The sequence below is a fragment of the Ascaphus truei genome, chromosome 6 (assembly GCF_040206685.1).
Source record: "Ascaphus truei isolate aAscTru1 chromosome 6, aAscTru1.hap1, whole genome shotgun sequence".
In the NCBI taxonomy this organism is placed as follows: domain Eukaryota; kingdom Metazoa; phylum Chordata; class Amphibia; order Anura; family Ascaphidae; genus Ascaphus; species Ascaphus truei.
Genome location: NC_134488.1, coordinates 104567820 through 104585695, shown reverse-complemented (window position 1 = coordinate 104585695; position 17876 = coordinate 104567820). Strand labels below are relative to the sequence as shown.

At 41.4% G+C, this 17876-nt stretch overlaps 1 protein-coding gene across 4 annotated transcripts in view; it reads left to right on the top strand.

Moving 5' to 3' along the window:
* The first annotated feature begins 696 nt into the window (after positions 1 to 696).
* Positions 697 to 17876, top strand: part of LENG8 (leukocyte receptor cluster member 8) — a 24602-nt gene continuing 7422 nt past the window's right edge. For 2 of the 4 annotated variants that reach the window (XM_075605520.1, XM_075605517.1), the window contains exons 1-11: positions 698 to 1106; positions 1946 to 2037; positions 3192 to 3357; positions 3873 to 3974; positions 9934 to 10047; positions 11261 to 11513; positions 12499 to 12682; positions 13643 to 13831; positions 14169 to 14456; positions 14557 to 14688; positions 15647 to 15941. In XM_075605520.1, the coding sequence (XP_075461635.1) occupies positions 2000 to 2037; positions 3192 to 3357; positions 3873 to 3974; positions 9934 to 10047; positions 11261 to 11513; positions 12499 to 12682; positions 13643 to 13831; positions 14169 to 14456; positions 14557 to 14688; positions 15647 to 15941 (1761 nt within the window). In that variant the 5' untranslated portion in view covers positions 698 to 1106; positions 1946 to 1999. Of the gene's footprint in view, positions 1107 to 1211; positions 1417 to 1945; positions 2038 to 3191; positions 3358 to 3872; positions 3975 to 9933; positions 10048 to 11260; positions 11514 to 12498; positions 12683 to 13642; positions 13832 to 14168; positions 14457 to 14556; positions 14689 to 15646; positions 15942 to 17876 lie in introns of those variants that run through there. The other 2 variants (XM_075605518.1, XM_075605519.1) reach the window with 2 other exon arrangements.

Genomic DNA, 17876 nt, shown 5'->3' with positions numbered 1-17876 from the left:
TCACTAAATACTATAAGATTTATTTAAATTCACTTTATTGTATTGTTTATGAAGATCCTCACTTATAGGATCACAATTTAGATTTGAGCGCTATTAGACAACACTCTTTTTCACCAATGCCTTAAGGCAGTGTTCGCGTCCATGCGGCGAGCGGAGGCAGGAGGAGGCGCGCGTTGCGTCTTGGTGCGACGGGCCGGTCACGTGAGTGGTTCGCCCAATGAGGGCAAACAGCTCAGTGACTCCCATAGGAACGCCCCCCCCATGGCCCGTCTACCATGGCCAGAGAAAGCACCCGCTTCACGCGGGTCACTTCACAGCCTCCGCACGCCTCCACGCGGGCTAAGGCACCATAGCCCAGGCCTTAAGGTTGTTTAACGCCATTGTTACTTTGCGTTGCCCCAAACCCCTTTCTGTATGGCAAAATATCTGACTGGGGTAATAGGGATACCTACACCGATCCAACTGCCAATGGGCTGTCAATCAAATAACTTCCTCAGATAGTAGGACGCATGAACCCGCCCTTTATTGCGTCATCCTGTGGTGACGATGCTTAACAATAGGATCTGCTCATCACAACAAAAGCAAAGCGTTGCCGACCAATGCTGTGTCAAGACTCATGGGTGTGGAGATCCGTGATTGGCTGGGAGTCTAGAGAGGGCGGGTGGAAAATTGGGCCTGGGGAGGAATGTGGAGAAGAAAAAAAGAAACAGCGTCACAGGGCGGACGTTATCAGCCGCCATTTTGTGTCACTGTGGCTATGCCTGTGTTCGCCCTGTGAACGGAGCGAGGCCGAATGGAAAAATATATATAGATTATATTATTAATTGTCAAGATATTCTCAACGTCATTTAACCCACGTTTCGTACCAGCAGCGCGGTTCGGGAGTCCGGTAACGGTCGGAAAGGGGGGACGTCTCCACCGAGGCGTGCTGTACAGTTTTGAGGGGCGGCTGTCTCTCCAAGGCCTGAACCCGGGGGAGGGGGAGCTGCCTGGTTGGCTAAAGGGAAGGGGGTCGGTTATTGGGGGTGTCGGTGAAGGAGCCGCTGACCCGTGGTGTCCGTAAAAGAGCATTCCCTTTTACCCGCCTGTCCTAACGGACGCCCGAGGTAACCCGAAGCTTGCCCGGGGCCACGGGCCTGGAGCAATAAGGGTGGGAGAGGGGGCGCTGCCCCAAATCGTGGGTGGGTGGGTGGTTGGGGGGTGGAGGAGGGGGCAAGGGGTACATCGCGCACCTCGCTTCCAGTGCACTCTGCAACGCGTTATAACGTGCTGATACGGAACGGGTTCATATAGTGGTCGAAGCAATACATCGACTCAACAAAATCATATAACCGGCAATTGAGTACATTACCACAAACTTGACCATTATGTATAATATACGTCTATACGTTGACAACTTTTTTTTTTTAAATTTAGGTATGCTCTCCAGTTTGATTTATTTATTACAATGGAGAGCCTGTAATTGGAGTCAGTGAATCATGAAGAATATTTTGTGCACACCGTGTGCATTTGTAAAGTACTTGTACACTGCAAACTTGTACACATGACGTACACACACTGCAGACTTGTACATCTCACCCCTGCAGGACTCGGCAATGTAGAACTGTATTGCTGTGCAAAGGGCCGTTAATCATGTTCTAGCCTAGAAGGAGGGGTGGACTAATGCATAGTTGTTTTTTTTTTTTTTTTTACCCTTTTTTTGATTGAAGAACTTTATAATTATATTGTGAATTTCTGAGGAACCCCAACCCTCTTTAATTGTGTTTGAGATCGGATGCTTTGTAAATGTTTTGTATTTGGTCCAATTTTCAAATGACCTGAAACGTGCAGGGAAGACTGGGGAATCCAAGGGCTGCTAGGAACCCATTTTGAAAAACACTAGGCTAATGATTCATTGTCAACACGGCGATATCCCCTCTGAATTTATATGCTTGTATACCAACAGGGCACTTGCTTCCTGCGCATCTAAACTTCAAAACAGCTCCAAAACTTTGTTGTGATGGCTACAAACCTGGGAGAACAGCTGAACACCGAGTGGTGAGTTATTTTTATTTTTTGTCTCCCCTCTACATGCTGAAATGTAACATCTTGCGTACAAATATTATTTTGCGAGCTTTATAAGTTACTAGCTGAAAGTACCAGTGGTGCTCCGGAATTCTAAGGTTGCGTCCCCGCTGGCGCTGACCGTGCTCATGCTTGAGAGCGGTGACGTCACCAACTCTCTAAGCATGAGCGCCGGGTCCTGCCTATTTTGCAAGCGCGGACGGGGGGGGGGGGGCATTGCGAGCAAGTTGAGCGCACTTCAGTCAGTTTTTTTTTTGTCTGCTCAAGCACCAAGCTTGGGTGAGTGCGCACCGCGTGAACGGGGACGGGACACTTTAAATTGCAGGAACTAAACTCGGCAAGTGCAGCGCACTCAGCGCTAGCGTTGACGCAGCCTTAGAAACCAAAAAAATTTGAGATTTTGTAAATTGATTAAAAAAAAAAATGTAATTATGTGAATTCCCCTGCTAAAACATCAACTTCGCCCATAATAGTTTCATTGTCTCTGGGGTCCTGAATTGGATCTAAGGCGGTTGTAGGACATTGTAATCTCGTCTCAAACAATGATCTTGCACTCTTGAAGAACTTTGGCTGTTGCAAATCAGATTTTCAGTGACCAAGATTAAGTGGTAATTTGAGTGTTGTGTAATGGAAACATGTCATCAGTGATGTAATTTGTGTATTTTATCGAAACATGATTCCTGAGATGGAGCAGGTTTTTCTCATACAAAATTTGATTACGATATCTTAATATGTGTCCAAATGCATATCGAACAGACAAATTTCCATAATATATAGTATACAACAAAATATAAAAATATCCAATCCAATGTGACAAAATTCATAGTTAGATACTTCAATGTTTGTATTCTCATGAGTAAGGGTCATTTAGTTAAAACAGGCCTGCACAACTTGTAAAGTGAGACAGGCCAAACTGCTAACTTCCGGGGTTATAAAAAAAAAAAAAAAAAAAAAAAATCCCTCTATCCGAGGCCTAAGAGTGTATTTTAAGAGGTTTTTGAATAAATACAAGCGAAAAGCTGAAGATTTAGTAAAGTTTTGTTCCGTCACAGATGTTGCTTTCAAGATTTTTTTAAAGGTTTTTTTCTGCAGCAATTTTGAATAGCTGTATATCAATCTACATGTAGGGCTCAGCAATACAATGCAAGCAGCACCAGAGAAAATGGGATGGAGACACCAATGCATGAGAATCCAGAGTGGGAAAAGGCCCGCCAGGCATTGGCTAGCATCAGCAAAGCCAATGCTGCGTCTGCAACTAATAAAGCACCAAGCAGTGAGCAAGAAAATCCACAGGTAATGATTAGGGAAAAGAGGTTTTTTTTTTAATTTTCGGGAAGTGAATGATTCTTGAGGATTGTTAACAAATGTCTAAATTGAATTTTGTTTTAACTAATTTTGAACAGGGTAATTCTGAGAAGTTATGTTCTTGGTAGTATCTTGTTGCCAATTCTTATAAAGCCTATAAGTAACTGCCTATATTCTTTAGGTAGAGCACATTCAACAGAATAAGTCAATAATTAAAACATGTGCTTATGATTTTTCCAATCAAATAAGAAGTATAGTCCGTGCTGTACAAAACATCTATGGTAATAGCTATTACACTTCATAGCTCCATGTTGGCATTACATTTATTTTTTTGTATAGATTAAAACAATTATCTACATGGATTGGGATGTGTTCACTTACCAAGTACAAACTAATAACTTAAGCAAAATCAGTCTGGGCAAATAAAGCAGTGGTTTATATATATTTTTTTGTTAGCTCGTAGTGGGTGGGGTTTGTTTAATTGTATTTTGTTTTTTTACTAGTATGCAACACAGCAGGGAGATGCAGCTATGCAACAGCAACAATATTATCAGTGGTATCAGCAGTATAACTATCCATATCCTTACAACTACTATTACCCAATGGTAAGTAACTTTAGTCTTCATCTGTTTTGACATCAATTCAGCAATGTATGTGTGCAATAGTTTCTCCATCCAATCGTTTCAAAATGAAATAAGTTAAATCTTGCAATCAAATGGTAGAAGAACAGACTTCAGTTTGGGTCACAATTTGTCAAGTTGAGGATCTGTCTGTTATTAAGAACTCTATGAAAGCCTGTTTAACCTTTTCTTTGCTGGAGGTCCAGTAACACCGCACTTCAGTTTTAGTAGCGATCACATGGCTGTGATTGCTATCCAACGACAAACCGAAGTGGAGGGGACTCCACCTATGTGTCATTCAGGCCTTCTGCTCAGATGGAATGGTCAGCCTAATCCTATTGAAACGTTATTTTGTTACGATGACGTACCTGGTACATCAAAGGGACCTGTGACATACTATGTCAGTGTTAAGCAGCATGATATACCTTATGGGTGTGCAAACTGGAATGCGCATCGTTGCAGTGGCCCAGCGCTTTTCCCAAGGCATTTAAGTTAAATGCCGGGGGACCGCGCGAGGCCTCTGTAACCTGAACATACCGGGATTAAGTAGGCTTCTGGACGCGTCGCCATGGCAACGCTGGGTCAAATGATGTCACATGACCTCACGTCATCATTTGATGCCGGGTCACTGGAAAGGGGTGGGGGGGCGCAGCTCAGACACTGCGCACCCCTGATATACCTAATTTAATAAGCATTTACATATAAAACAATATTTGCACATTAAAACTTACAAGTACAACTTACAAGTTCTGTATTTGGTTGGAAACCCCTTTGCCTTTGCACAGTATTGCATCTTCTAGGCATTGAATAAGCCAGATTTTGCCGTTCCTGAGGTGTTATAATAAATATGTAAACAGCCCTTGATGGCTTCTATTTTACATTTTGCTGAAATTACAGTCTCATGTTACATTTTAATCTTGACCAAAGGTTCTCAATTGGTTAAAGTCTGAACTATTTCCTGGTCGATCAAGTACACAAGCTTTATTTTCCAATAATTTACGTTTTAGTTTAGCTGTATGACAAGGACCCTTATCATGCTGGAAAAATTTTCAGTTTCATTACCAGGAAATAGATCACTCAATGATGGAAGAATTTTGGGTTCCACGACGTAATCAATGTACTTTTTGGCTGTCGAGGTTCCATCAACATGTATGAGGCCAACACCATGACTTGTCATGTAACCCCAGATCATAACGCTAACTGGATGCTTTATTGTAGCTGCAGTGCATTCTAGGAGCAAGTCTTCTCCTATTCATCAAATGGCGCAAACCTTCCCTTCCAACGATTTATAGTTTTTTTGTCACTCTATATGAAGTCTTATACTGTCCAATTAAGATGCTCCTTAGCAGAGAGAACTCAAATTTTTTTTTTGTCTTTGCCGGTTTTGACGTGGCTTTTTTGTGGAATTCTTCCTTTTAAGCCACAGTTGGTCAACAACGAACTGTTGTACTAGAACTGTGACGACTAGCTTGGATGTCGTGATGATTTCCTAGGCACAGTCACGTTATCCTTTTGTCATCTTGCGGAGTTGTGCACTTTGAAGTGAAATTTCTTAATAGTCCCGGAAGTTACGTCACTACTGCCAGAAGAGGCCATCAGTGACGACAGTGTTGCCAGCTCCCACCAGTCACCGGAGAGGGGGCTGCACGCACGCCCTGGCTCTACCGAGATCTCCTCTTCAGACTGGGCTGTGAGATCCGGGCGCTGTGTCTCCGCAGCTCCACTGGGGGGAAGACAGAGGGGGGGCTGCTCCGGGTCGGGGGACTCGGACAGCTCCATGTTCGGTAACGAGGAGGAAGAAGGCGGTGGCGGCTCCGGATTCTCTGGATGACACACACACTCCCCCCCGCACCGAGCACATGGCGCCGCAGTCACCCACCTCCCCGCATCATCGCTTGTGCCCCGGCTCCCCCGAGATCTCTTCGTCCGGGAGATGCGCCGTGTCCCTGCAGCTTTGCCGGGGGGTGGGGACTGGGAGAGCATGCGGGACATGGTGAGCAGGCACACTTGGAAGACACAAACAATGACAGACACACACAGTGACTCACATGCACTGCGCACCAGTCACGTTTGTGTCACACACGGTGACTGGCGCACACACGCGAGGCATTCAGTTACTATAAATATAGAGTGCAAATAACTAAAACATGCTTTCTATGTCAAACTTTGTTTTGTCACTGAAATTGTGTTTTGATTTTTAATTAAAACCATCGCAAATACAATTTCTGTGACAAAATACAAAGAAGTTTCACTTAAAATGTGTGCTCTGCACACACTTTAAAAAAAAAAAAATTGTTTCGTAAGCATTGTCTTGCAGTCTTCAACATTTTTAACAAACTTTTAAACTCCATTTTTCGTTGCTCCATCAGTTACCATTCTAGCAATTTCTTCATAAGTGTATCCACACTGTCTTTAGTAACCACTCAAGTTCTTCCCCTTGGTGTCCAATATTTTCTCAAAACAGGAGCCATTTGCATGTAACTGATACACAAGAATAGAAAAATGAAGTATTGAGCCATATAATTCACAACAAATTTGACTACTGCACTGTATCCTACTCAAAATGTCCATAAAATGTTGAACTGAGTTTCTGTAATGTCCATTTGCAGCACGAGACGTCATATGTTGAAAGCAAAAGAAACAACACTCAATCCCAAAATGAAGTAACACTCGCGATTCATAAAAGAATATACAAAATCGCTTCAAACAATATACATGGATAGTGAAGAAAAAGTTGCCTTTATTGGTAAAGGAACTTGCCACACCGCGATTTTTGATGCCCGTACACGGCCTTTCATCAGGTGTATGGGCCTGAAACGTTGCTTTGTGGTTTGGTATGTTCATTTACTAATAAAGGCAACTTTTTTTCTTCCCTATGCATGTATATTGTTTTAAGTGAATTTGGATATTCTACAAATCGTGAGTGTTACTTCATTTTGGGATAAAGTGCTCTGTCTTTTTTGCTTTCTACATATCTTCTATGAAGTGTGACCACACTTAAAGGGACAAGCGCCTTCTAACACTGTCTCGACTCCACATTGGGGTATTTTGGCACTTGTTCCCTCACATATTGTACAATTTATATTGGCTAGATAAACAACATTTCTGTTTGGTCGGAATTTAGATTCTGTGAATCCTTTCTATAAATTGCATAGAATTGTTTTTACTCTACATTTTCTCCTCACATTTCAGAAAATATTAGCTAAATTATAAAACAGATTCCATCATTAGAATCGTTATAAAATTTACTTTAAAATGATGTGTAATTGATTAAAAATTTTGTGCATGAAATAAGCATAAAACGTGGGAAAAGGCCAATTTATCTTGACGTTTCCCTAATTTTGGACATGTATATAGTGGCAAGAAAGTTTGTGAATCCCTTAGGATTTTCACACTTTTCAAACCTAAAATGTTGTTAGATCTAAATCTAAGTCCTAATGATAAAGATAACCTGATCAAATGACACACCAACATGATACTTTTCCCCACATTTATTTATCCACAAATGATTCAACATTCAGTATCTATGTGTGGGAAAAAGTATGTGAAACTTTAGATTTAGTACCTGGTTGTACCCCTTTGAGTAACATTGACTTCAACTAAGCGTTAACTCTAACTGCTCGTCAATCTCTCATAGTTTTGAGGAATTTTGGCTCATTCCTCCTTACAGAACTGTTTCAACTCAGACATTTGAGGGCTTCCTTGCGTGGACAGTTCTTTTCAGGTCCTACCACAACATTTTGATGAGGTTAGGTCTGGACTTTGTCTAGGCCATTCTATCATTCGGAATTTTTTCTGTAGAAATTCTTTTGTAGGTCTGCTTGTATGTTTAGGATCATTATCTTGCTTCAGCTCATGGATAGATGGCCTGACATTCTCCTCTAGAATCTTCTGATTCAATGCAGAATTCATAGTTATCAATGCTATCAAACTGTCCAGGTCCTGAGGCAGCAAAGCGGCTCCATCTATCGCCCACCCACCACCATGCTTGACAGTTGGGATGAGGTTCTTCTGTTCTAACGCAGTGTTTGGCTTTTGCCAAACATAATGTTTCTCATTAAGGCCAAAGTCATTTGACTTGTCTGTCCAGAGAACATTTGTTCTAGAAGTCTTGTGGATCATCTATGAGCTCTTTGGAGATCTTTAGACAGGCAGAAATTTTCTTTTTAGGGGGTAGTAGTAGTAGTAGTAGTAGTAGTTTCCTCCTGGCTATCCTTCCATTTACACCATTCTTGTCAGTCTTTTTCTGATAGTTGAATCATGAAAACTCGCATTAGCCAAGGTTTCTCACAAGGCCTACATTTTCTTGGATGTTACTCTGGGGTTCTCTGTGACTTCCTGGGTATCCTGCCGGTTTGTTTTGGAGAGATTGTCAGGATAACGGCTCCTGGATAGTAACACTGGTCTTGGACTTTCTCCATTTGTAGACTAGCTGTCTGACAGTGGATTGGTGGAGCTCCAAATTCTTAGAAATTGTTTTGTAACCCTTTCCAGACTGATCATCAATAACTGCTTTTCTGAGGTCCTCCGTTTCTTTTGATCGTGGCATGACGTGTTTCCACACACCTCTATGATGAAGGCCAAACTCACAGTTTCTGATTTTTATATAGGGTGGAGTCTCCCAAATTCACACCTGAAAATCAACCTAATTATTTAAACACCTGATTCTAATTATCCCCTTTAATTTAGCTGATAAAACCAAGGTTTCACCTACGTTTGCACATACCCTGACTCTTGTTTGTCTAATTCAAATATCTTTTTGTTTCAAAAGACATTGAATTGGTTGATATAAACGTTATTGGATATTTAAGTAAAGATTGGTTTTGAGTCAAAGTGATCATGGAAAAACCATGGATTTTTGTAATTATTATTTGGGTTCACAAACTTTTTATTTCGTACACACTCTCAATAGATCTCTAAATCTGAGCCGTGAGTACAAGCTTTCCCCCCGACCCCTCCGGTCAGGTTCTTAATGCTGGCACATTGATAAATACTTTCCCCCGTCTTATTCCCTGGGATGTAGCAATTAGCACTTTCGTTAAATATCAGAGGGAGTGGGGAGAAGCTGCAATTCACACCATCAACATCGCCACTCCTCTGCTGTGGGGAGAGATGGAGTGCGGGCTGCTGGGGTAGCCAGTGGTTGGGGGGCCGCAGGTGAAAGTCATCCCTGTGCATGATTCAAAATCGATCTATCATAGTAGTTTTTAGACCTTCCTATTTATATTTAACATTTTTTAAATCTGGTAAATAAAACTTTTTGAAGCCTACTGTATAATCTGTTGTCTACTCATTATTCTTTGTTTCCGGTGTGGAGTTATTGCAAAAAGGAAATTTTTTTTGTCACTTATACTCATATCTTCCATTTTGTCTCATGTGATTTTGCTCCCCTCGCATCTCTACTCCTTCTATCTGTCCTCCTTTGTTCCCTCCCCTATTAGCTGCAGCCTTGAAAATGGTATCTACATTCTTAGAAGCCCCCTGTAACATTTTCTGAGAACTGGGCTGAAAAACCATAGAGGGGGCAAATATAGGAATGTACAGTTTCCCAAATTCCTGTCATTCTCTTTGCACCTTATACCTATTTTACTTTTCAATCTCTTTGCTTCAGCATGCTGCAGTTGCAAGGTTTCCTACTCCCTTTGCGACTGACCCTCCCTCTGATGCTCAGTCACGGCCTTGTATCTGCATTTCCCGGGTCATGCTACCCGCCATCTGTTATCTGCTGCTATTGTACAGAGAGCAGCTCCATTGGCCCTTGTGGGAAGCAAAAGGAAAGCGCACTGAACAATGTTATGACTTGTTTTGTTTCATGTCTGTACAAATGGGATCAATTGGTTTTACAGTTAAATAATAAAGCTCTGTTATAATTGATGTAGACTTTGGTTGTGCAACACTTCTTAACCCTTGTCACAGCTGTGTGTGTGTGTGAACTGTTTTACAGAACATGTATGGGGGATATAGTACACCAGGTCAATATGGAATGCCTGGCACTTATCAAACCGCAATACCACCGCAGTCCCTTACAGCTGGGCAGCACCAGGGAAATCTGAACCAGGTATGGTTAGCTCTTATAGGAAGACACACTTATTTTACCTTCAGGATTTTTTCCCAAATATGTATACAACTAACAGCCACTGTCAAATACCAAGTAACTGAAACTATTCTAGGTAGCACCTCTACAGAGAAATGGTAATCGGAAGAATATAGAGAGAGTTGCTGCACATATTTAAAAATACGTGTACAGAATCTTTCTCTGTTCTTTGAATAAAAAACATAGTAATTAGACTTCATTAACCGCAATACATACACTTTTTTTTCTTCTTTTTTTGTCAGGAGATGCACTTCACACTCCCTCACTTCCTTACATTTTGTGTTCTGTGGTGGGGGGTTGGGGTGGTTATGCATCAATCTTTACCAACAACAATTTTTGCAGAGCTCACATGTGTCTTGTATTGGTGTTCTATCTATTTTGATGTTTGATTATACTCCATATTTAATAATGTACAAAGACAGTTGTAATAAGTACTATACTCTAATTATTTTTTCCAGGTTATACTTCAAGGGGGCAATCCAACATTGCGGCTCAGAAAAAAATATATAATCTATATTAAACAATGGATCAGTGTGGCTTCCTTAGAAAGATTCAATTATCCTTAAAGAAACTTGTTTTCTATCTTGTAAAAATACAATGCTTCACTTGTGATCTGCAACACTGGATTTAAAATGCTTCTATTTCTGTTTAGTGTCTAAAAGGTTTGCTAGGGTCTTAAAAATGAACGCGAGTTGGGAGCTTTTGCAGGGCCTGATTGTTTGAGCGGGGGAGGTGGTACAGCTGTCCTATCTCCTTCAACTGCTCCCTGTGAGATGAGCCCTGAGAGATGTCATGAGCCCTGAGAGATGGCTTAATTGTTATTTTGCAAACAGAGAACATAGCTTGGGGTACTTGAAAGTCGTCTCATCAAAATACATTAGCTAAAGATTGTAAACCACTCCAAGGTATTTGTTTACCATAAATGTTTAAAGTTACTTGCGAATTATTATACTTGTCGAATTTTTTTTATTTTCAGCCAGCTACATTTTACCTACTACTGTACATACTGTCCGTGGTTCAATGTTTTTTTTTCCAAGACAGGACTGTGCTTACTACTCCCTATTACTAATGTAATTATTAAAGTGAATCATTAACGATTACCCCATATCTCGCCATATTAAATAAGATCCTTACTAGCTACAATCATTTATAAGCGTTTCCATATATTTGTTTTCAGCCACCTGTCCCTGGAATGGAAGATGGAATGTCTTATTGTAATGTTCAGTCACAGATGCCCACATCTAATAACCAACCTGCATCACATCACCAACGTGTTAACCACAATATGGCACAGTCATGCCCACAAGGGGGATCATCGGGAAACCAGTCACAGCAACATTCAGCAGCGAACTCTGCCAACTATAACCAGCATTCCTATACTGAAGCTCCCAAATCAAAGAAAGGACAGCAGTTGTGGAATCGTATGAAACGTGAGTCTTCTATTTGCTTTGGTTTTCTTACAAACTTGTCAGATTTGTAAATCACTCACAGTAAAGAACTAGTAGCTCATTGGTATTGGCAGTGCTTTTTGAAGCCGGTGAGCCTGGTTGGAATCCCAGTGGAAGCTTGGGAAAGTCCCTTTATCTCCCTGTACCTCAGGCTCCAAAATTATTGTGGAAAAAGTAGAGCAGGGACTCGTGCCTGCATAATTCTATTCGGGTGAGGCGCAGGAAGTTTGCGCACCCCTGCTCTAGAGCGTCCATTTTTAAGTCTCATAGTTGCATAGTTTGCCCCAAGTTGGAAGGATACATTTGTAAGTAAGTATAATTATACGTTTTGGTCAGTAAGCATTGCTGCTTCAAATATAACCATATTTGTCAATTGTAATGAATCTCTGTAAAATGTTTAATGGTCAAAATGTAGTAAACTATCCCAAACTATGCCCAAACGAAGAGAAGTTCTGTAATTTTCCAAACTTCCTTCTGCTAATAGTTCTGAGTTATTCCGGATTGTAGTGCACTCACTATCTTTGAGGCAGGGGTGTCTCACAGACGTGAATCCTGTTAATTTCAGCTCCGTGGCCCTCTGCTTCCAGAGATGTTTTACCTCCGAAGATAGCAGCCTCCGAGCTGGCAGCTCCGGCTGAGCAAGCAGGGCGTTAGTTTTAAAGCTTCTGCGTCACATGGGCCAATAGGAAGCTGCACCAATGACGCGGCTTCCTATTGGGCCGCAGAACCCAAAAGCTTTCAACAGCGGATATATTGTGAACTCTGGCAGCCGAGTAGAGCTGCTACCGGCACCTAATTCTGAGGGAAGTATCTCCAGAAGCAGGGGGTCCTCAAAGCTGAAATTAATGGGGTTCAAATCCGGAAAAAACACTCGCCCCCCCTCCCTGCTTCAAAGCTATATTTAAAAAAAAAAACCGCAAACAAATTCGCCGGCTCAGACTTTATTGTGGGTTCTTTTCTCTTACAGAGTCTCCTGGATCTGGTGGGCTAAAATTTAACATTCAGAAACGACCTCTTGTAATGGCAAACCAAAATTTTGGTTCTTCTGAGCATCACGGTAACAACTCTGGACAGCAACAACAGCAGTCGCACATGCTTCACCATCACTTGCAACAGCACCAGCAAAGCACGGAGAAGCACAATGATCACGGGTAACCTGTTTTCTTTTAGTGGTCTATAACGCATTGGTTTTCAACCAGATTTACTAGGAATCCCTGCGCTCCCCGGGCATCCCTAAACTGTTCAGTGCAATTTTCAGGTCATTTGAAAATTATACCAAATACAGATTCACATGTGAATGTGCTCACAAGTGATATTTTTATTTGCTGTACGGTGGAGGGTTTTGTCACTTTTTTTACCCACAATAACTTATGTAATGTGGGATTGCAAAGTTAGTATAACCTGCCACACTATAAAAAGACCCACAAGTTCTTAACGGCTGTCTGTGTTGTACTGGCTATGCATTTATTTATCCCATGTTGGGCTGAAAAGCGGTGTAATACTGCAGGCATATGCTTATAGGGCTCCATGTTAAAAAGACATGAAGTAAAAGGTGGCATTTGCTGTGCCAAATACAGAAGAGTTTACAAAGCATCTGATCTCAGACGCCCTATTAGAGAGGGTTGGCGTTCCTTACAAAGCATCTGATCTCAGACGCTCTATTAGAGAGGGTTGGCGTTCCTTACAACGCATCTGATCTCAGACGCTCTATTAGAGAGCGTCAGGATTCTGCAGAATATCACAATATAGTAGGATTCCTTAACCAAACATATATTGGAAACCAATACTCTATAGTGTATGAAATGTTATCCCACAGATATGTATGTGTTGTTAAATAGTTGAACATTGATTCATAATATAGACCATTTTTTCTCCATGCTTGCATGACAAACTGTAGGCCATTTTGTAAACAAACTCTAAATTATTATTGTTTTTCGTGACTGCATTTGTAATCTTTCCCAAATGGTTCCTCCCCTCTCCTCTTAAATTTGTTTCTCCAATTCCTTTGATATTTTCTTGTGGCAAATAAGACGATCAAGACTTCTTGGTCGAGGGTGTTTTATTTTTTTTATTAATGGCATGGTTTCCCCCCCCCCCCCCCCCCACTCCAGCAATCCTTCCGCAGCAAAACCAGAAGATTGGCCTCAGGCTATGAAAGAATATGTTCAACGCTGCTTTACTGCGTGTGAGACAGAGGAAGATAAAGATAGAACTGAGAAACTCCTTAAGGAAGTCTTGCAAGCCAGATTGCAAGATGGATCAGCCTATACTTTAGACTGGAGTAGAGAGCCACTGCCAGGGTATGAGCTTTTTAATTTTTTGTTACTGTAAATACATTTGTTGCACAGCATAAATGTGTATTATCATTTATTTGGGAAGCGCCAACGTTCTGCAGAGCAGTACAATGGAGTACAGTGTTGTGTGTTACAAAAACATAGCCAGTTGCATACGGGTGAGGACAAACATGCACAAACCGATACAGTAGGTAATGAGGGCCCTGATTGGATTCCTGCTTTAAGTTCTGTAATGAGGTTCTTGTTACTGCCATGATAGGTTTGGTACTTCTGTAATGTGGCTAGTGGCTAGTAGTCCTTAATGTCTTAAACCATTGAATGCAAACTTTATTTATTTTTTTAGAAAGGAAAGTGTAAAGGAAAGCCCAAAGAAAAAACGATGGGAAGCTCCTCTGCAGTCCCAACATGGAAGCAGCATTACACAGAGGGGTAGTATTACTGTCACACAGTCTACAAGAGGTGGCGGGAACAGCAGTGCTGCTGTATCTCTAAGAGGCCGTGGGGCTGGTTTCTTTCCCAAGTTTGGAAACAGGAATGTCTTCATGAAAGAATCCAGCTCCTCCTCCAGCACAGGGTCTAGGTCCAGATCCAGGTCATCCTCACGCTCTCCTCAACGGCGCTACCGCCGCAGGTAGGAAGCTGGTAAATTGTTGATAGCCTTTTTTTTTCTTTCTTTTTTTTTCTCTATGTGATGTGGCTATAAGAATTGCCAAATTTTTGTTTTCACGCAGTGATTCTCACACGGACTCTGACAGCAGCTCAATTGCTAGTGAAAGTCGACCTGGAGGCCGTAAAAACCTTCAGAAAGGACGTGGTCGAGGACACATGGATCGGGGTCGGGGAAGGATGCAGAGGGGTAAAAGGTGCATACGAAATCTGTGACTGTCACTCTGTCACTCTTAATTTATCATTACCTGGCTGCATCGGGGGAAGGAGATATGTAAAATATATATATATATGTATATGTAAAATATATTTTAAGCGGTAACATTGACTGCTTCCCCCCCTTCTTATATATATATATATATATATTTTTTTTAAATCTTTACAGAACTACAATTCTCCTGGAGCTAAACCGTCCTATTTGTATCTTTAGGGAGGCCATGGTTCTTGAGATTTACCCATATCATATGCTGTCACACTCAAAATGTGCTCAATAGGAAGCTGCAATGTCATCACAGCATGTTATTGTAACTTACTATTGGACATCCCCGCTTTCCATGTATGATTTTATTTTACTGGATCATAAAGCTGGGAATATTAAAGCTACACGGGGCCACACTCCCCTGGTTTCAATTCTGCAACAACAAAAAAATTAAATAAAAATGGGTTTGCTGCTTTTAAAATAAAGGATGATCTGGAGATGGATAGTTGGAGTAAATATGCATGTATTTGGAATCGCATATAAAACCTTAAGATCATTTGAATGTGTTCGAGGCCAAGGTGGTGGTGAATGGTGTTATCAGAGCTGTTTAAATACTTCCTTGAAGATACGTTTTTAATCAAGCCTATGGAAATAGTCAGTAGGTGAGGGGACATAATGTGGAACTTTTATTTATCCCAACATATCCTTTTGTAAATTGGGCAGTTAGGGAAGGATTTTTATTAGTTTGTTTTGAAATTAACTGAGTGATCTCTACCAGCAAGAGCCATCACATTTGCACTTGGTATAGTGAAAGCTCTATACATTTCTGAATATGAAAGTTGCATGTTTCACACTTGATACAGGTTTTTTTTTTTGTCCTATTACAACATCCTGCATTGAAATGCTGGCATATGTTGGCAATAGATGTCGTAACTGTGGATTCTCTTATCTGTTAGAAATGATCACAATTTCAACAAGAGAAACCGTAATAAAAAAAATGCCTCCATGGATTTCGAGGACCCTGAGAGGGAGTTCAAGAAGGAAAAGCGGGCTGCTCGTTTCCAGCATGGCCATGGTCCCAAGAAGCTGCGTATGGAGCCACTTGTTTTGCAGATCAACAACCTGGACCCTAGTGGGTCCGATAACTTTGACTGGAATGAGCTAAAAATTGTTGGTACTTGCCAAGATATCACCAAACATTACTTGCGCCTGACGTGTGCTCCTGACCCATCAACTGTGCGACCAGTGCTGGTGAGATTACATTTTATAAACTTTTCTCATTTAACTACTAGTAAATCTTTCAACAATTGTAATTAGACAGCAGAGGCCCACTTCCTCAGTTTCCGCAGTAGTCATTGAAATCAGAATTTAAATTAATCTTGTGACAATAGGGAAAAACTAAAAGCATCTTGGGATGGTTTACTGTTTTGTTTGAATGTTTGTCATTAAAAATCAATTTTATTCAAGTACAAATGTACTTTTCGATAAAAAGTGAACATTTGCTCATTAGATGGGTGCAAGTAAACGTCCCACCGTTCAATATATATCAACTAGTCCAGGGGAGCTCAAACTTTTTTTTTGCTGTGCCCCTCCACCCCCCCCTCCCCCCCCCCCAGACTGCTCCTCTCCGTTCTGAGCCTCCCCCTCCTTATCTCGCGTGATGTGACGTCACGTGACCCGCAGCATCATTTGACGCGGGTGACATCAGGTCACATGAAAATTACGCCGCATTGCCATGGAAACGAGTGACGCCGGCAGAGTCCAGGTAAGTTTTAGCGTTGCAGGGGCCTCGCGATCCCCTGGCATTTAATTTAAATGCCTCAGGGAAGAGAGTGGCCACTCTGCAACCGCCCGCGCCCCCCCCCCCCTCCCCCCTGCTCCAGACAAATCCAGTGCCCCCACTTTGCGCACCGTTGAAATGGTCCACGGTCCGGTTCTTTTTCTCAATTTATTGGTGTGGCCATGACCTCACGCGGCTGGTTCACCTTCATTGGCTGAACCGCCGGGTGGGGGGGGGGGGGGGGGGCGTGGCCACCCCTTCATCGCAAGTTGTAAATACAATTTGGCTGTCTCTTCAAAAACTAGTCGTAGAGCGCGGCTGCCAAATGCATGCGAAGGTACATACAGGGTCTAGCCCCATTTAGGGGTGGTACTTGTTCGTGAGCACACGCCAACGCGTGCGCTGTAAAACGTACTGGGGACCTAGCCTTAGCTTGGTGTTAGAATTCAGAATAATGTATCAATCCAAATGCAATCTTCATACAGTTTAGCAAGTCCTGTTTTTCTCACTGTCAGACAAAATGTTCTTGGTCAGTCATCAACATTAGAACATTGTTTCTTACTTAAGCAATATTTACTTTGATTTAGAAGACCCCTCTTTGTTCTGTCACTAAGTAACTAGTTAATCCTATGTTCCTTATCTTCACCTTATCTGTTCCACCTCTATTGTATTGTCTTTTACTAACTATTTAACTAACCTTTGATTCCAAACTCTTGCAACTCAGCAGACAAACATTTCTACACCTACCAGTCTTCAGATTAATTTATCTTATCTTTGCAGAGGCAGCTTATCATTTTTCAATATAATGTCTAACTTAATACTAAATAACTTATTTTAATTGGTTACATGCTCAATATATATGCATATGGAGAATATAGCAGATTTAATGTTTAGGCTTGAAATCATCCTATCTTCCAAAAGGTAGAAATGAAATCTTGTCAGTGTTTTGTTTCAAGAACGAAACTATCAACTGCGTAAAAATAAATGATTTAAAGATATCCAGGGACTGCTTTGAGGTATCATGTTATGTAAATATTTGCCACATTCCCAAAGTTCATGGGAAATAATGATCATGGATCAAACCATCAGACTATCCATGGTATAACTGATGAGAAAATAGAGGATGGGTGCTCTACTAGTAATTAAAATAAGTTTTATTTTTCAATAATAAAAACGTCAATTTCATATGGCAGACTATCAAGACAATATATAGATGTACCACAAATACACTATCTTCCACATACGAGAGAAAGTGAACATTCCAAATATATCATAGACAACGGCTGTTTTGTGTTTACCAGGGCAGGAGAGCTTTCCGATTTGACGGTGCGTTTGGTGAAACGACCGTCTGCGAGTGTCCTGTATTTGGAATGTTTACACACCACCTCTGGCGTGTGGACGTTAGT